General features: G+C 38.3%; 1 protein-coding gene across 2 annotated transcripts in view; it reads right to left on the reverse strand.

Moving 5' to 3' along the window:
* CNTNAP4 (contactin associated protein family member 4) overlaps positions 1-21,168 on the reverse strand; it is a 271,612-nt gene that overhangs the window by 222,318 nt on the left and 28,126 nt on the right. For both annotated transcript variants that reach the window (XM_070451515.1, XM_070451514.1), the window contains exon 2: positions 2,218-2,328. In XM_070451515.1, coding sequence (XP_070307616.1) covers positions 2,218-2,328 — 111 coding nt within the window. The remainder of the gene's footprint in view (positions 1-2,217; positions 2,329-21,168) is intronic.

The raw sequence follows: 21,168 nt of genomic DNA on the forward strand, positions 1-21,168 counted from the left end.
TGGCTATTGTATACATAATGATTGTATATTGTAGAAAAGTGCATTTTAGGATCAAGATGGAGGAGTAGGGAAACTCTGAACTCACCTCCTCCCACACGTGCATCAAAATTCATCTACTTAGTAACTATCTGTGAGAAAGACCTGAAGACAAGCAGAAAAGGTTTTACACAACTAAAGGCATAAAGAAAAAGCAACAACAAGACAGGCAGGAAGGACAGAGATGCAATCAAGACAGGTCCCCCGGCCCAGGATCAGTGACCCACAAACATGAGGGACATCATAGTCACAGAGGTCCTCCATGAGGGCATGGTGTCTAAGCCACACATAGGGCTCTCGGCCCAGGAATCCTGCACAGAAAAGATGAGGCCTCAGAAGTCGAGCTTTGAAAAGTAACAGGGCATATGTTTGGAAGAGTCAGAGGGCTACAGACAACAGAGACTGCACTCTTAAAGGATGTATGCAAAATCTCACATATGCAAAGTCTCAGTGGAGAGGCACTAATTTGAAAGGCACCTGAGTCAGACTCAGTTAATGCCTTTGGAGAGCCTCCTAGAGAGACAAGAGGCAGCTGAGACTCCCCTGGGTAATGAGACACTGGTGGCTATTTTTGGAATCTCCTTCTGCTGAGCTGACACCAGAGGTGGTGAGTGCCATTTTGGAATCCTCTCCCTAGCCTATTAGCTCCAGGAACAGCCAACATCCAGGCTTCCCAGGTGGTGCAATGGTAAAGAATCCACCTGCCAATACAGGAGATGCAAGAGATGAGGGTTCAATCCCTGGGTCAGGAGGATCCCTGAAGGATCGAAGGGGAAGGAGGAAGGAGGAAATGGGAACGCATTCCAGTATTCTTGCCTGGGAAATCCCATGGACAGAGGAGCCTGGTGGGATACAGTCTGTGGGGTCACAAAGAGTCAGACACAACTGAGCACATACACATGATGACAACATCCACCAGTGGGTCCACAACAGGCATGCACCACCAGGTCACATAGCCAGGTGGGGGTCAGCCCCACCCGCCAGCTCACCAACAGTGGTGGACCCAGCCACAACATGCCTCAACATCAGTCATCACCAGGGAAATTCAAGTAAAAACCACAATGAAGTATACCTCACACCTGTCAGAATGGCTATAATCCAAAAGGCAAGACATCACAACTATCAGTAACAAATGTTAGGGAAGATGCAGACGAAGGGGAACTCTGGTGCACTGTTGGTGGAATTGTTAACTGCTGCAGCTACTATGGAAAGCAGCATTGAGGTTCCTCCAAAAATAAAAAACAGAACTACCATAAAGTCCAGCAACTTCACGTCTGGGTATTTACCCTGAGAAAATAAAAGCATGAAAAAGATATATGCCCTCCTAACTGCAGCATTATTTACAATAGCCAAGTAATGGAAACAACCAAAGTGTCCTTTGTAGATGAATGAATGAAGAAGATGCAGTATATACACATACAATGGAATATCTATTTTTCATTACAAAGTGAAATCTTACCATTTGTGATAACTTATATGAATATAGAGGGTATTATGCTAAGTGAAATAAGTCAGACAAAGACAAAACTGTATGACTGCACTTATATCTGGAATCTATAAAACAAACAAAATTAAATCAGACCCATAGAGACAGAAAAGAAAGAGGTGGTTGCCATAGGAGAAGTGGAAGGTTGAGGGAATGCATAATATAGGTGAAGGGAACTAGGAGGTACAAAATTCCATTTATAAAATAAATAAGTCATAGGATATAATATACAGCATAGGGAATATGGTTAATAATACTATAACATCTTTGATTACTAGACTTAACGTGGTGATCACTTCAAAGTGTATTTCAGTGTCAAACCAATATACTGTACACCTGAAACTAAAATTGTACAGTACATCAACTGTATTTCAATTAAAAATAAAAATTTTAAAGAAAAGCTTATTTTATAAGATACATTTTAAAAAATCACCAGATTGAGGGGATTCAATTCTTTGGGTGCTAAAACGATGATGCAAGATTTTTAAACAGGTGCATCCCTTTGCTATTCCAGAACCAATCCCAAATGTCATGTACAACCCATCAGTTTCTGCCATTTGCTTATTTAGAAATTTACTTCCTTTTATAATTTACTTCCTTTTACAGTGTATCACTTAACAATGATTTTACTAAAAGAGAATGGAAGGTGAATGAGATTCATCATGAACCAATCAGAGCAGAAAAATCAGACTTACCATCTCTTCGGTTTAGCCTTGCAAACCCAGGACCATGACTGCTAGAGAGCTCAGAAGAACTGCTGAATGATGCTTGAGACAAGGGAGACACCAGAGGGTCATCACAATTATCTGCCAAGAGGAAAAATTTCACATTCAGATTAGTAGCCTGCTGACAGCTTACTTGGATTCAATAGATAAAACAAATAAAAAAAATAAAACAAATAAACCTAACAATATGCCCACTGCTTATAGATAGTAAACACTCAGTAAGAGAAAAAGAATTTAAAGACAGGAGAATACGGAAATGGAGAAGGAAAACTACATAGAAATTACAAAATAGTATTTTGAGGTAGAAACAGTTTACTTAAATAAGAAACAAAAATATCTAAGCAGTATACCTAATTTACACACAAAAATGTATATTATTTAACTACATTAAAATTAAGAACTTAGAGCTGTCAAAAGACACATGAGGTGAAGAGAAGTATCACAATGTGAAGAAAGTATTCCCCAAACAGTTTACAATTAGTGTTGCAAATGAAGGAAAACAAAACAAAAAATAAGGAGAAACAAAAACTCCTTTCAAATCAGTTAGAAAACACACTAGGAAAAAATGACAGAAAACCAGACCAGAGAGTTCACAGCACCGAACCACTTTAAAATGATGCTCAAACTCAAAGCATAAATTAACACTACAATTAGATACTATATTATTTTATTTTTTATTTTACTTTACAACATTGTATTGGTTTTGCCATACATTGACTTGAATCTGCCATGGGTGTACATATGTTCCCCACCCTGACCACCCTCCCAACTCCCTCCCCATCCCATCCCTCTGGGTCATCCCAGTGCACCAGCCCCGAGCATCCTGTATCATGCATCGAACCTGGACTGGCAATTCGTTTCTCATATGATAATTTCCATGTTTCAATGCCATTCTCCCATATCATCCCACCCTCACCCTCTCCCACAGAGTCCGTTCTATACATCTGTGTCTCTCTTGCTGTCTCGAATTCAGCATTATCGTTACCATCTTCCTAAATTCCATATATATGCGTTAATATACTGTATTGATGTTTTTCTTTCTGGCTTACTTCACTCTGTATGATGGGCTCCAGTTTCATCCATCTCATTAGAACTGATTCAAATGAATTCTTTTTAATGGCTGAGTAATATTCCATGGTATATATGTACCACAGCTTTCTTATCCATTTGTCTTCTGATGGGCATCTAGGTTGCTTCCATGTCCTGGCTATTATAAACAGTGCTGCGATGAATTTTAGGGTGCAGGTGTCTCTTTCAGTTCTGGTTTCCTCAGTGTGTATGCCCAGCAGTGGGATTGCTGGGTCATATGGCAATTCTATTTCCAGTTTTTTTAAGAAATCTCCACACTGTTCTCCATAGTGGCTGTACTAGTTTGCATTCCAACCAACAGTGTAAGAGGGTTCCCTTTTCTCCACACCCTCTCCAGCATTTATTGCTTGTAGACTTTTGCATAGCAGCCATCCTGACTGGTGTATAATGGTACCTCATTGAGGTTTTGATTTGCATTTCTCTGATAATGAGTGATGTTGAGCATCTTTTCATGTGTTTGTGAGCCATCTGTATGTCTTCCTTGGAGAAATGTCTGTTTAGTTCTTTGGCCCATTTTTTGATTGGGTCATTTATTTTTCTGGAATTGAGCTGCAGGAGTTGCTTGTATATTTTTGAGATTAATCCTTTGTCAGTTGGTTTATTTGCTATTATTTTCTCCCATTCTGAAGATTGTCTTTTCACTTTGCTTATAGTTTCCTTTGTTGTGCAGAAGCTTTTAATTTTAATTAGGTCCCATTTGCTTATTTTTGCTTTTATTTCCAATATTCTGGGAGGTGGGTCATATAGGATCCTTCTGTGGTTTATGTCAGAGAGTGTTTTGCCTATGTTTTCCTCCAGGAGTTTTAGCGTTTCTGGTCTTACATTTAGATATTTAATCTATTTTGAGTTTATTTTTGTGTATGGTGTTAGAAAGTATTTTAGTTTCATTCTTTTACAAGTGATTGACCAGTTTTCCCAGCACCACTCGTTAAAGAGATTGTCTTTTCTCCATTGTATATTCTTGCCTCCTTTGTCGAAGATAAGGTGTCCATAGGTGCATGGATTTATCTCTGGGCTTTCTATTTCATTCCATTGATCTATATTTCTGTCTTTGTGCCAGCACCACACTGTCTTGATGACCGTGGCTTTGTAGTAGAGCCTGAAGTCAAGCAGGTTGATTCCTCCAGTTCCATTCTTCTTTCTCAAGATTACTTTGGCTATTCAAGGTATTTTGTATTTCCATACAAATTGTGAAATTATTTGTTCTAGTTCTCTGAAAAATACCATTGGTAGCTTGATAGGGATTGCACTGAATCTATAGATTGCTTTGAGTAGCATACTCATTTTCACTATATTGATTCTTCTGATCCATGAGCACAGAATATTTCTCCATCTATTTGTGTCCTCTTTGATTTCTTTCATCAGTGTTTTATAGTTTTCTATATATAGGTCTTTTGTTTATTTAGGCAACTAGGGCAGAAATAAATTCAAAAGAAGCAAAAGAGACCATAGCAAAAATTAACAAAACCAAAAGCTGGTTCTTTGAGAAGGTAAATAAAATTGACAAACCATTAGCCAGACTCATCAAGAAACAAAGAGAGAAAAATCAAATCAACAAAGTTAGAAATGAAAATGGAGAGATCACAACATACAACAGTGAAATACAAAGGATCATAAGAGACTATTATCAGCATCTATATGCAAATAAAATGGACAACTTGGAAGAAATGGACAAATTCTTAGAAAAGTACAACTTTCCAAAATTGAACCAGGAAGAAATAGAAAATCTTAACAGACCCATCACAAGCAAGGAAATCGAAACTGTAATCAGAAATCTTCCAACAAACAAAAGCCCAGGACCAGATGGCTTCACAGCTGAATTCTACCAAAAATTTAGAGAACTAACACCTATCCTACTCAACCTCTTCCAGAAAGTTGCAGAGGAAGGTAAACTTCCAAACTCATTCTATGAGGCCACCATCACCTTAATACCAAAACCTGACAAAGATGCCACAAAAAAAGAAAACTATAGGCCAATATCACTGATGAATATAGATGCAAAAATCTTTAACAAAATTCTAGCAAACAGAATCCAATAACATATTAAAAAGATCATACATCATGACCAAATGGGCTTTATCCCAGGGATGCAAGGATGCATCAATATCCACAAATCAATCAATGTAATACACCACATTAACAAACTGAAAAATAAAAACCATATGATTATCTCAATAGATGTAGAGAAAGCCTTTGACAAAATTCAATATCCATTTATGATAAAAACCCTCCAGAAAGCAGGAATAGAAGGACCATACCTCAACATAATAAAAGCTATATATGACAAACCCACAGCAAACATTATCCTCAATGGTGAAAAATTGAAAGCATTTCCCCTAAAGTCAGGAACAAGACAAGGGTGCCCACTCTCACCACTACTATTCAATATAGTTTTGGAAGTTTTGGCCACAGCAATCAGAACAGAAAAAGAAATAAAAGGAATCCAGATTGGAAAAGAAGTAAAACTCTCACTGTTTGCAGATGACATGATCCTCTACATAGAAAACCGTAAAGACTCTACCAGAAAATTACTAGAGCTAATCAATGAATATAGTAAAGTTGCAGGATATAAAATTAACACACAGAAATCCCTTGCATTCCTATACACTAACAATGAGAAAACAGAAAGAGAAATTTAAGGAAACAATTCCATTCACCATTGCAGTGAAAAGAATAAAATACTTAGGAATAAATCTACCTAAAGAAATAAAAGACCTATATATAGATACTATTTTACAGGGCTTCCCTGGTGGCTCAGACTACAAATCATCTGCCTGCAGTGAGGGAGACCTGGGTTTGATCCCTGGGTTGGGAAGATCCCCTGGAGAAGGAAATGGCAACTCACTCCAGTATGCTTGCCTGGAAAATCCCATGGATGGAGGAACCTGATGGGCTACAGTCCATGTGGTTGCAAAGACTCAGACACAACTAAGCGACTTCACTTTCACTTTCACTTTACAGACAGTAGGCCAGCAAGATTTAATACATCTGACAACACCAGATGGTCTAGACAATGTGGGCCAAGAGAAGCTCCAACATCCTGCCAGTGGGAGTGTAAACATGAGAATCTACTTCAAAAAAGAAAAACAGCTTATCATGACCTTGCATATTTTGAACCTCTGCTTCCCATGGCCCATCCACCCCACTGATATGTATGTCTGCCTCGGCAGAGCCACCTGATGATAAGGGTGTTATACAAATACTAGTATTAACTGTGTGTCATCAGGAAAGCGTTGGGGAGCATTAACCTAGAGTAACTCTTGTATTTATTCACAGAGATACATGTGCAATTTCTAGCAACAATACTCATAGCAGCAAAACTTGACAATCTGAACATTTACTGATCAAATAATAGATAAATAATTCATAGTACTTTTCACAATGGAATAACATACAGCAGTAAAAGGAACTACACCAACAGATACCAAAAGAAAAAACAAAAAGGTGGGATCTTAGAAATAAAAATTTTAATGGAAAAACTGCTATAGAAGACCATATAATATATGTTGATAGTTTTGAGAATCTTAAAAACAAGCAAAGCTAAATAAAACATTATTTAGGGACATATGTGACGAGGAAAATACTATTGAACAACAAATAAATGAAAAGCACAGAATTCAAGACAGTGGTCACTTTTGAAGGAAAGCAGGGTGTGTGTTTGTGTGTGTGTACATTCACATACATACATGTATATATCAATAGGTATATAAGGGTATATATGAAATACATAGATACATATCTTATTATCTATTCTGTTATGTATGTCACATAGCCAATAAAAAGGAAGGTACAAACAGTAAGGAAAAGTAGAAGAATAGTCTCACGTTGACATTTTATTCAGCTAACTCTTTACTTCATGCAGTCTTTAGATTTTCATATTATACAATTACTAAGCTGTAGCCATTTTTGCTCTTACCAGATAATACATCTCTTATATTTAGGATTTAGCATATGTTGGTAATTAAAATCCATGCAGGATTATTGTCACAATTTTTAAATTAACAATGAACATTTTAATTTAAATAAATCTAGGAATTACAATGATTCACCTGAAATTTTATGAAGTCTATAAAGTTTGAACATAGTTTTTTTTAACTGCCACTAGTAGTTTTATTGCTTAAATATTCAAACTACAATATTTTTCTGCAGTGCTGCTATTTGAAATATACACTTTTCCTTCTAGTTAAATGTTTAAAGTATAAGTTGTTAGTAAAAATTTATCAACTTAACATTTGAATGCTTTTCAAAAGAATTTGCTAAAGATAGCATTCATTTTTTAAGATTGTCTCATTTTCATTTAAAGTCCACTTTTTCTTCTTTCACATCTTAAATTCTTTAACTCTTAAAATAGACTGATAACTGGCCCAGAGTTCCTGCATGTCTATTGATCGGCTTTAGTACTGACACTGTCAATCCAGTTGTAATTCAAGTGTTAAGAAATGTAGACATAAAAAGACGTAACAATCCATGAAGTGTTGAAGGAAATTCTGATTACACTCAAGCAACAACCAAAATGCTTTCATATACTGTGGAAACTATGATGTATGTGTTTGTGTGCACAAATGAGCACATATATATATGGGGGGCTGTGATGTGTGTCAACCGAAATGATAATCACTTGTGAATCACTATTAGTATTCAGGTATAAATGTGACCCAAAAAAGCTAGGCTGTTTCACTGCAATTCACAATCAATTATGCAGATTCAACTCAATGCTTCAGATGTAAAATGACTCTCTAGTGCAATCACTCTAGAGGGCATACATTTATTGCACATTTGTTTTTGCCACTATAAATTGAGAATCAATACTGTTCTATTTTTAGCTTAAAAAGAATGAGATTAATTTAAGAGAAGGGGTGTTTACTCCATTTGTGGGAAGAAGGACACCTGATATGGGAAAGGGATCAGCGAGGGTGGGGGCGGGTAGGTGGGGATAGATGAGGGCTTCAGTGTTAGCTAAAGATCTAGCTGTTGGCCTGAGTTGTGGTTACATGGGTATATACATTTCCCCACAATCTGTAGTATGTTCGTTTAGCACTAAAATATTCTAAAGTTATCCTTACATAGAACTAATAATAATGAACACACGCATTCAGTGAGCACTCTGCTAAGAACTTAGAACCATTTCACCCGTGTGAAGTAAAGTGAAAGTTACTCAGCTCTGTCAGACTCTTTGGGACCCAATGGACTATACAGTCCATGGAATTCTCCAAGACAGAATACTGGAGTGGGTAGACACTCCCTTCTGCAGGGGATCTTCCCAACCCAGGGATTGAACCCAAGTCTCCTGCATTGCAGGGGGATTTTTGTCCAGCTGAGCCACAAGGGAAGCCCAAGAATACTGGAGTGGGTAGCCTATCCCTTCTTCAGCAAATCTACCAATTTTTACCATTCCTCTCTGAGATACTATTTTACAGATGAGGTAAAATTGAGACACAGAATTTGGTTAATTTGTTCATCTCCTTGTGATAAGACCATGATATATTTAAATACTACATCAGATCATCCTAATATCTGGTCCCTTTACCAAGTACATATGTAATATATGTACATACATACTATATGCATGTACTACACATACAGTTATATATTAGTAACATCATGTACTATATACATCTAATATGTATATGTACAATATTTGTTCCAACATAACAAGAGAAGACTCTACACATGGACATCACCAGATGGTCAACACCGATATCTCACTAATTATATTCTTTGCAGCCAAAGATGGAAAAGCTCTATACAGTCAGCAAAAACAAGACCGGGAGCTGACTGTGGCTCAGAGCGTGAACTCCTTATTGCCAAATTCAGACTTAAATTGAAGAAAGTAGGGAAAACCACTAGACCATTCAGGTATGATCTAAATCAAATCCCTTATGACTATACAGTGGAAGTAAGAAATAGATTTAAGGGACTAGATCTGATAGAGTGTCTGATGGAACTACGGACGGAGGTTCATGACATTGTAGAGGAGACAGGGATCAAGGCCATCCCCATGGAAAAGAAATGCAAAAAGGCAAAATGGTTGTCTGAGGATGCCTTACAAATAGCTGTGAAAAGAAGAAAAGTGAAAAACAAAGGAGAAAAGGAAAGATATTCCCATTTGAATGCAGAGTTCCAAAGAAGAGCAAGGAGAGATAAGAAAGCCTTCCTCAGCAATCAATTCAAAGAAATAGAGGAAAACAACAGAATGGAAAAAGACTAGAGATCTCTTCAAGATAATTAGAGATACCAAGGGAACATTTCATGCAAAGATGGGCTCAATAAAGGACAGAAATGGTATGGACCTAACAGAAGCGGAAGATATTAAGAGGTGGCAAGAATACACAGAAGAACTGTACAAAAAAAATCTTCACGACCCAGATAATCACAATGGTGTGATCACTCACCTAGAGCCAGACATCCTGGAATGTGAAGTCAAGTGGGCCTTAGAAAGCATCACTATGAACAAAGCTAGTGGAGGTGATGGAATTTCAGTTGAGCTATTTCAAATCCTGAAAGACGATGCTGTGAAAGTGCTGCAGTCAATATGCCAGCAAATTTGGAAAACTCAGCAGTGGCCACGGGACTGGAAAAGGTCAGTTTTCATTCCAATCCCAAAGAAAGGCAATGCCAAAGAATGCTCAAACTACTGCACGATTGCACCCATCTCACACGGTAGTAAAGTAATGCTCAAAATTCTCCAAGCCAGGCTTCAGCAATACGTGAACTGTGAACTTCCAGATGTTCGAGCTGGTTCTAGAAAAGGCAGGATAGCAGCCACTCTGACTGGTGTGTAATGGTACCTCATTGAGGTTTTGATTTGCACTTCTCTGATAATAAGTGATGTTGAGCATCTTTTCATGTGTTTGTTAGCCATCTGTATGTCTTCTTTGGAGAAATGTCTGTTTAGATCTTTGGTCCATTTTTTGATTGGGTCATTTATTTTTCTGGAATTGAGCTGCAGGAGTTGCTTGTATATTTTTGAGATTAATCCTTTGTCTATTTCTTCATTATCTATTATTTTCTCCCAATCTGAGGGCTGTCTTTTCACCTTGCTTATAGTTTCCTTTGTTGTGCAAAGGTTTTTAAGTATCATTAGGTCCCATTTGTTTATTTTTGCTTTTATTTCCAATATTCTGGGAGGTGGGTCATAGAGGATCTTGCTGTGATTTATGTCCCAGAGTGTTTTGCCTATGTTCTCATCTAGCAGTTTTATAGTTTCAGACATTTCTCCAAAGAAGACATACAGATGGCTAACAAACACATGAAAAGGTGCTCAACATCACTCATTATCAGAGAAATGCAAATCAAAACCTCAATGAGGTACCATTACACACCAGTCAGAATGGCTGCTATCCAAAAGTCTACAAGCAATAAATGCTGGAGAGGGTGTGGAGAAAAGGGAACCCTCTTACACTGTTGGTTGGAATGCAAACAAGTACAGCCACTATGGAGAACAGTGTGGAGATTTCTTAAAAAACTGGAAATAGACCTGCCATATGACCCAGCAATCCCACTTCTGGGCATACACACCGAGGAAACCAGATCTGAAAGAGACACGTCTACCCCAATGTTCATCACAGCACTGTTTATAATAGCCAGGACATGGAAGCAACCTAGATGCCTATCAGAAGACAAATGGATAAGAAAGCTGTGGTACATATACACTATGGAATATTACTCAGCAGTTAAAAAGAATATATTTGAATCAGTTCTAATGAGGTGGATGAAACTGGAGCCCATTATACAAAGTAAGCCAGAAAGATAAAGACCAATACAGTATACTAACGCATATATATGGAATTTAAAAAGATGGTAATGATAACCCTATATGCAAAACAAAAAAAGAGACACAGATGTACAGAACAGACTTTTGGACCCTGTGGGAGAAGGCAAGGGTGGGATGTTCAGAGAGAACAGCATTGAAACAAGTATACTATAAAGGGTGAAACAGATCACCAGCCCAGGTTGGATGCATGAGGCAAGTGCTCAGGGCTGGTAAGCTGGAAGACCCAGAGAGACGGGATGGAGAGGGAGGTGGGAGGGGGGATCGGGATGGGGAACACGTAACTCCATGGCTGATTCATGTCAATGTATGACAAAACCCACTACAATATTGTAAAGTAATTAGCCTCCAACTAATAAAAATAAATGAAAAAAAAGAAGAAAAAAAAAAAAAGAAATGGCAGAGGAAACAGAGATCAAATTGCCAATATCCACTGGATCATCGAAAAAGCAAGAGAGTTCCAGAAAAACATCTATTTCAGCTTTATTGACTATGCCAAAGCCTTTGACTGTATGGATCACAATAAACTGTGGAAAATTCTAAAAAAGATGGGAATATCAGACCACGTGACCTGCCTCTTGAGAAACCTGTATGCAGGTCAAGAAGCAACAGTTAGAACTGGACATGGAACAACAGACTGGTTCCAAATAGGAAAAGGAGTATCTCAAGGCTGTATATTGTCACCCTGCTTATTTAACTTATATGCAGAGTACATCATGAGAAACACTGAGCTAGAAGAAGCACAAGCTGCAATCAAGATTGCCAGGAGAAATATCAATAACCTCAGATATGCAGATGACACTACCCTTATGACAGAAAGTGAAGATGAACTAAAAAAAAAAGCCTCTTGATGAAAGTGAAAGAAGAGAGTGAAAAAATTGACTTAAAGCTCAACATTCAGAAAACTAAAATCATGGCCTCTGGTCCCATCACTTCATGGCAAATAGATGGGGAAACAGTGGAAACAGTGTCAGACTTTATTTTGGGGGGCTCCAAAATCACTGCAGATGGTGACTGCACCCATGAAATTAAAAGACGCTTACTCCTTGGAAGGAAAGTTATGACCAACCTAGATAGCTTATTAAAAAGCAGAGACATTACTTTGCCAACAAAGGTCCATCTGGTCAAGACTATGGTTTTTCCAGTGCTCATGTGTGGATGTGAGAGTTGGACTGTGAAGAAAGCTGAGCGCCGGAAAATTGATGCTTTTGAACTGTGGTGTTGGAGAAGACTCTTGAGAGTCCCTTGGACTGCAAGGAGATCCAACCAGTCCATCCTAAAGGAGATCAGTCCTGGGTGTTCATTGGAAGGACTGATGCTAAAGCTGAAACTCTAATACTTGGGCCACCTCATGCGAAGAGTTGACTCATTGGAAAAGACCCTGATGCTGGGAGGGATTGGGGGCAGGAGGAGAAGGAGATGACAGAGGATGAGATGGCTGGATGGCATCACCGACTTGATGGGCATGAGTTTGAGTAAACTCCAGGAGTTGACGATGGATAGGGACACCTGGCGTGCTGCGATTCATGGGGTCGCAAAGAGTCAGACATGACTGAGTGACTGAACTGAACTGAACATATGTATATAAACATATATATGCATAATATATAGCACAGTATAGTTATACTAAAGTGTCATTCATTTATTATATATATACAATTATGCATAAAATATATAATTATATTTACAACTATAATGCATATATGAACAGGCATGACATACATATATTACAGTATACATATGGGTACTAAAAAATGTACGTGTATATATATGTATATATAGTGTATACAAGCTGACCTGTATAAATGCTAAGTTGGCCATCAAGCATAAGTTTAACTGATGGCATATACTTATTATATGGCCTTCTTAGGTAGGCCCCGGGAATGGCCCCCCAAAGGCTCCCCCTCCTTCTTAAAAGCACCCTATCTCACTACCTCTAAAGTCCAAGGAGGCAGTGGCCTAGGGCACGGCCCCTAGGTGAGGCAAGAGGGAGGAAGCGCTGGGGCCTAGCAGGGGCCAGGAGAAGAGGCAGACAGGAGAGAGAGGATACTGTTTCCAAGCTGAGGAGAGCTGCAGGCATTTATTCACAGAAATATAGACTTATGCATTTATGTGTAAATATTTTTACATTCACACATTACATATATATTAATATACATGTGTTCACTACTATAAATTATATTTATATTATATATACATGAGACATATGTCATTCACTTGTACATACATATGTGGTATAATTTCAAGTGCTCAGTCCCTCAGTTATATCCAACTCCTCTGTGACCCCATGCGCTGTAGCCCACCAGGCTCCTCTGTCCATGAGATTTCCCAGGCTAGAATACTGGAGCGGGTTGCCATGTCCTTCTCCAGGGGGTCCTCCTGACCCAGGACTGAAGCTGCATCTGTTGCATTGGTAGGAGGACTCTTTATCACCGAGCCACCAGGAAAGCCCAAAAGGGGCATAGAAGACAGTGAAAGACTTCAGCCACCAGTGAAATTTAAAAACACTGTCATCAAGGGGGAAGGCTTCCACAAATCAAAACGGTAGCAAGCTAGGTTTGGTTAATTTGTGTTCTTTTCTATCAGAAGAAGAAATGACCATCACTCTTACTACTCTATGCTTTTTCAAAATTATATTACCCTTTACACAACTTTTCATAGTCCTATTAGAATTTCCACATTAAACCTGATATATAGTGAGAAATGTGTAACTATTATAATTTTGTCTTTTTGTAATTACAGAATTTTTTGCTAATGTTTCATATTTTTGTTTTGTTTTGATTTCACATTTTTAGAGAACTATATTAGAATATATATATCTATATATATTTATTACCATACATACATAATTATTTTAGAATATACATTCCCCCTGGAGGGGGCATGGTAACCCACTCCAGTACTCTTGCTTGGAGAATCCTCAAGAACATAGGAGCCTGGCGGGCTACAGCCCCTGGGGTCTCAAAGAGCTGGACAAGACAGAGTGACTGAGCACACACACACACACATTCTAAGGGAAAAAATTACCTACTTTCTGTTGAAACATTTTCATGTGCATGCATGTACACACACGCACAAGGACAAACAAATCTACAGCTTTCAAGCCAATATTTCAGAAAAGATACTGTTGACTCCTTACTGTGAGAGAACTTACCACTGTCATTAAAAAGACAGTGATAAATTAGATCTCTGGCAAATTGTGTATATGAATATACTCCATAGCCTCTTACAAATACAGATGCAAGCTATATTGAAAGCATTTTAATATAGCTTAATTGAAAGTAATTTAATTTAATTTTACAAAGGGCTTTATTTCATAATTTCTAAAAGTAAGTAAAAGCTGTTCAAGTTTTAATAAAAGTAAATCAATTTTCTTAATCTCTGTGCAATATGATCTGTACTAAGATAATAGGTGTATGTTATTGGCTGCTTATGTTCTTGGTGCTGTATGTGTATTAAATACTGACAAATACCTTATACCACTTGATACTATTAACTCCATTGTACAATTGAGGAGAAAGGGACACAGTAGTTATACGATTTACCCAAAGTCACAGAGCTGCTGTTCTGAGCCAAACACTGTTGAAACTGGTAATCTAAAGTATACTTGCAAATAATAGGGCTGATTTTCAGTAACATTCAGCTTAGTTGCCACTGAGTAAGAAAACTTTCTCTGTTATTTGGAAGACCTGCCAAAATCAGTTGCATGCCTCCTGACAAATCACGTTTCCCATGGGAATACTCATTAAAGAAGGATAGGACAAGACAGAAAAGGACAGGCAGGAAACATGCTTAATATCTCCAAAAAAATTTCCATACACCAGAAGCAGAAGTGAAACCTTCCACTGGGAGCTTTAGCGACGTTGGCATCTCAGTCTTTTCAGAAAACAATTGATTGTTTAGACCTATTAGAATCCAAACATTCCATTGACAGATTGAGGATTAGGAATGCCTTTCCCTTCAAGAAATCTATTTCCTTAAAACACTTTATTCCAATCTGTATTATTGAAATTGTCATTAGGTTGAAGTTGGAAATAAAGGACTAATTTAGGAAAAGTGTGGAATTATGCTGACATACATCAAAATATTGTACACAAGGCAAGCTTTCATCCCCAATACAATACAATATTATTTTTTAACCATAAGTCCAACCTGAGTTAGTTCTACAGATTATTCAGGTCCAGTTTCAGGATTTCAGGAGTTCCATCTTCCTGCCCTAGCATGTCACAGGGTCCAGACCCTGCTGACCACTCTTGCCCAATGAGAGACCAAATATACAAATGGACAATTACCATACTATGTACAAAAATAGAACTTCTGACTCATAATGTGTAGCAACCAGCCCAGGAGCCAACCTACTTTCCTCAGTAGCCAGTTCAGGAAACCAAACAATAACTGCTGTAGCAATTGGCTCCAAATAGCCAACACTTGGTAAATACTTTACAGCTTCCCAATTTGTGTGCCTGCTTCCAACTTGTGTGAATGTGTGTTCAATTGCTCAGTTGTGTCTGACTCTTTGCGACCCCATGGACTGTAGCTTGCCAGGCTCCTCTGTCCAGGGAATTAACCAAGCAAGAATACTGGCTCAGGTTGCCATTTCCTCCTCCAGAGGATCTTCCCAACCCAGGGATGAAACTTGCGTCTCTGGTGTTTCCTGCATTGGTAGGCAGATTTTTTACCACTGAGACACCTGGACTGGATAAATGTCTGCCAAATACAGAGGAACCAAAATACGCACACCTAATCAATCACATAGGATGGCTCACTCCTGATTACCATGTCTAGAGCTTCCTCCTGCAAACAGCTTGCAATCAAAGCATACCTGACGCCTTCTTTTGTATTTTTTTTTTCACAGTAAAGCTTTCCCTTGCCCCCTGCCAGCATTTGAGTCTCTGCAGAACACAAGTGATGGTGGCTGACTCCCTTGCTATAGCAAGCTCTGAATGAAGAGTCTGTGCTCTCAATGAAGGAAACTATAAACAAGGTAAAAAGCCCTCAGAATGCGAGAAAATAATAGCAAACAAACCAACTGACAAAGAATTAGTCTCCGAAATATATAAGCAGCTCATGCAGCTCAATACCAGAAAAACGAACAACCCAATCAAAATGAGACCAAACAGACATCTCTCCAAAGAAGACATACAGATGGCTAATAAACAAATGAAAAGATGCTCAACATCACTCATTATTAGAAAAATGCAAATCAAAACCACAATGAGTTATCATCTCACACTGGTCAGAATGGACATCATCAAACAGTCTACAAACAATAAATGCTGGAGAGGGTGTGGAGAAAAGGGAACCCTCTTACACTGTTGGTGGGAATGCAAACTAGTACAGCCACTATGGAGAACAGTGTGGAGATTCCTTAAAAAACTGGAAATAGACCTGCCATATGACCCAGAAATCCCACTGCTGGCCATACACACCTAGGAAACCAGAACTGAAAGAGACACGTGCACCCCAATGTTCATTGCAGCACTGTTTACAATAGCCAGGACATGGAAGCAACCAAGACGTCCATTGGCAGATGAATGGATAAGGAAGTTGTGGTACATATACACAATGGAATATTACTCAGCTATGAAACAGAATGCATTTGAGTCAGTTCTAATGAGGTGGATGAGCTTGGAGCCTATTATACAGAGTGAAGTAAGTCAGAAAAAGAAAGACAAGTACCGTATATTAACGCATATATATGGAATTTAGAAAGACAGTTCTGACCATCCTACATGCAGGATGGCAAAGGAAACACAGATGTAAAGAACAGACTTTTGGACTCAGAGGAAGAAGGTGAGGGTGGGATGATTTGAGAGCGTAGCATTGAAACATGTATATCACCATATGTAATGATGGTAATGATGACCAGTGCAAGTCTGATGCATGAAGCAGGGCATCCGAACAGTGCACGGGGACAACCCAGAGGGATAAGATGAGGAAGGAAGTAGGAGGGGGTTCAAGATGGGAGGGACACATGTGTACCTGTGACTGATTCATGTTGATGTATGGCAAGAGCCATCATAATTTTGTAATTATCCTCCAATTATAGTTAATTAATTAATTGAAAAAAAAGTCTGCTTTTTCTCATTTTGGTGGCCTTCATTGATTTCCATGTCAGTGAGGTCCTCCCAGCTCCGCAGGTTCACCCTCACAGTTGTAACCACCCTAAGCATTCACTCAGCACATCAAAGAAAAGCCACAGAAGCCCATCCTAAGAATTGACAGAAGACCCAGTTTCTGTTTGAAAAGTACCATCAATCTCCTGATTTTACATATATATATATATATATCACTTTCATAGAACATGCACCTATAGTAATTCATCCTATCTACAGAGTAATGTGTTGACCAAAAACCATTTTCTGGGACAATCTGAACAAACTTTTTGGCCAATTCAATCCAATCACAAGGGTAGGTTTATAATTTGCCCACAACTTGCCCTATTCCAGGTCACTGTGACTTGCTTTGTCTGGGGCATAGTTTAGCCAGGACCATGCTAATTTGGAAACCACTAAAATAGACTTGCAAATTAATTTCTATCCAATGGAGAGCTTTGTTCCTTTTGCAAATCTCTTTATGCTTTTTGTACTGTTTCATGAAGCTATTTAAAGATTGAAGAAATGGCTGTGGTATCACACCCCATCCCTTTCCCCCTGCGTAACTATGTCAACTGACAGTGTGTGGAGGCAGCCACCACACAGTGACATTCTGGTGAGAAAAAAGAAAAAAGAAATTGTAAGGCATAGTGATGATACAACTGGGCATGAATAAAATATAAGTTTTCATAAGAGTAGGTGACAAAATATGGGCCTGTCCTGACTTTTCTCTCTCATCGTTCCCTAAAATAACATTTCAACTCAATTAGCTACCACTGAGTATAGATCACTGCTAAATTCTTTAGCTTGTATAGTGATCTGTCTTTGGAAAATTAACATTCACTGAGGATACCACTGTTAGATATAAGACAAGCATGAGCTTCTAACTTTGTCAATCAGTGGCTTAAATCTAAGAAATAACATATTGCTGCAACTCAAAACAAGTAAATATTTATCAGTATTTTTTCTAGAGCTGAGTCAAAGACAAAGTTGATTTTCTAGTTTTCAAGAATTCATTTCTGGCAGCAGCCTATAAATTTCTATGCATTTTCTTCTACATAAGCCATGGGTGATTTATATAAACATACTGATATATATATACACATACGTATACATATGCACATATATGTCTAGGTATATATATATATATATATACACACACATATATATATATATATATATACTCTTTGATGTTAATAGGATAAACTTTCACTTGGAGGCAAATATTGGCCTACATACCCCAAGTTACAGCCTTGAATAGCTTTCCCAGTTAATGGATTAATGGGAAGGCAGTTAACTTTTAATGACAGCACAGCCAGAGGCTGATTGATTTTAGAGGTTTAATAGCAACTATTTGAAGTCCAGATATTAGGACAAGGAGACCTACAAATCCACCAAGCAAAACCATCCAAAGGTGAAAGGATGGAAGAAATTGAAAAGTAGAGACAGTATCAGAGTTCTAGGAATCTGTACACAACACAAGCCTTCACTGACAGGTAAATGACCACCTGTGACACTGTGATGATGTTCCTGAATCTAAGCGCCTCCTGCTCGCTGCACAATAGGTCAGTATAGAATAAAGAGACAAGTTGTTGGGGCGGGGAATAGCAACTTTATTTGAAAGGCTGGCAGACTGAAAAGATGGTGGACTCATGCCCCAGAGAACCACCTTGCCTGATGGAATTCAGGCTTCTTCTAAGAAGGGCACAAATAAAACCAAACTTTTCCTGGTTCTGGCCAGCCTCCAAGGGGATGTGTTAATTTCTTCCTCCCTGCTGTCATTCACTGGTGGGCCTGGTCAAGATGTTTCCTGTGAGCTAAACAAGGATATTTTAGCTTAATGCACGTTACCTAGGGGGCAAGGGTACCAGAGAAGGGCCCTTATGTATAATTTAAGCTTATAGGCAACATCCCTTTAGTGATTAACCTGCAATAGAATGTAAAAGTTTCTTCTCTATAACAAATAAATAAGATTTAAGACTTGTAACCATATCTCAAATTCATTCCTTTTATGACTAAGTCTAAATTTCAGAACTGACTTTTGACTAAAAAAGGACTTAAAGAGAAAAGCTTTAAGTAGGTGTAAAATGAAAAATCATGCAAATAATAGATTGCAGAATATACAAGGTTTAAAACAGAGCTATAAAGGGTCCTCTCATAAATTTTGAGTTTTTTTGGAGTAGAGGTGGGGAGAGTTTTAGAACATTAATAGGTGTGTAACATGGATACGATAAAGTATGCTTTGAATTAATGAAGAGAATTAATGCTTGAATTAATGAAAAGAAAATTCTCATGTAAGATTAAAAATGCACAGTTAGAAAAAATGATAATAAAGTAAAAATGATGTTCACTAACATAAGGTTTATGCTGTTGACAATCTCAACATACAACATATAGTCAAGTAAAAAAGTGATGAGAGGCTTAGAAAGTATCACATATAAATCAATCCAAGGAAGTTCTGCCTACACTTGCTCATACACAGATTCTGCAACGTACGCAGAGTGAGCTCATACGTAGGAGTTTATGTGAATCCGCCTCCATTTATTGCAAACAATATAGATTAACTTGCCTTTAAACCTATGATAGAACAACTAAAGTCAAATGGCAATGAAGGTGAGTCTTTAAAAGAAAATAGGCTTAGATGTTTAGTGTAAAGAACTTTTCTTCCATCTTTTTCTTTCTTTCTAATAGGTTCATAAAAAGACTCTGGAATGATACTCAAATCAGTGCAGACAGCTTGTTTTTCATAGCCCAGGAAGAGAGGCAGAGGGATGGATGGCCACTGTACTAGATTGTTGTTGCTGCTGTAACAAATTACCACAAACTTAGCCTCTTAAAGCAACACAAACGTATTAGCTTACAGTTCTGGAGGTCAGAAGGCCAAATTAGTTTCACTGAGCTAAAGTCAAGGTGTCAGCAGGGTGATATTCCTTCTCAAGCTCTAGAGGAGAATCTGTTTCCTTCCCTTGTCCAGCTTGCAGAGGCCGACTGCATTGTGCACGGCCCTCTGATCACTGCATCCATCATATCTTCTTCCTGACTCCCCTGCCTCCTTCTTACACTTATTCTTGTGATTACACTGGACCCAACCGGATAATCCAAGATAATATCACCATCTCAAGAGCCTTAATCTAATTACATCTATGAAGTACCTTTGCCAATCAGTCACTTGGTAACAAATTCAAAGATTCCAGGGATTAGGAGGTAGACATCCCTTAGAGGCCACAGTCCTAGCTACCACAATTGCCAAACTGTAGGTGTAGAATCAAAAATGTGATTTTTTTTTTTTCAGATTCAAAACATTGCCCAGAGATTGTTAAAAGGTAGTTTTGAGTCTGGTGTAGTGACACACATAAACTGCTTTGATGATGAGACTTTCTATTTTGAGTAAGCCATTGGAGTTAACAACAATGGAATCCCTGTGTGTGATTATAATTTGAGAGTGATAAGACTGGACCTTTGCCTACAAAGGTCTGTATAGTCAAAGCTATGGTTTTTCCAGTGGTCATGTATGGATGTGAGAGTTGGACTATAAAGAAGGCTGAGTGCTGAAGAATTGCTGCTTTTGAACTGTGGTGTTGGAGAAGACTCTTCAGAGTCCCTTGGACTGCAAGGAGATCAAAGCAGTCAATCCTAAAGGAAATCAACTCTGAATATTCATTGGAAGGACCGATTCTGAAGCTGAAACTCCAATACTTTGGCCACTGAATGTGAAGACCTGACTCACTGGAAAAGACCCTGATGCTGGGAAAGACTGAAGGTAGGAGGAGAAGAGGAAGACAGACGATGAGATGGTTGGATGGCATCACCGACTCAATGGACATGAGTTTGAGCAAGCTCCAGGAGATTGTGAAGGACAGGGAAGCCTGGCTTGCTGTAGTTCATAGGGTTGTAAAAGAGTCAGACATGACTGAACGATTGAACAATAATAAGAAGACTGTACCATTCCCAAAGTCACTTGGAATA

The sequence above is a fragment of the Odocoileus virginianus genome, chromosome 20 (genome assembly GCF_023699985.2).
Source record: "Odocoileus virginianus isolate 20LAN1187 ecotype Illinois chromosome 20, Ovbor_1.2, whole genome shotgun sequence".
Classification (NCBI taxonomy): Eukaryota; Metazoa; Chordata; class Mammalia; order Artiodactyla; family Cervidae; genus Odocoileus; species Odocoileus virginianus.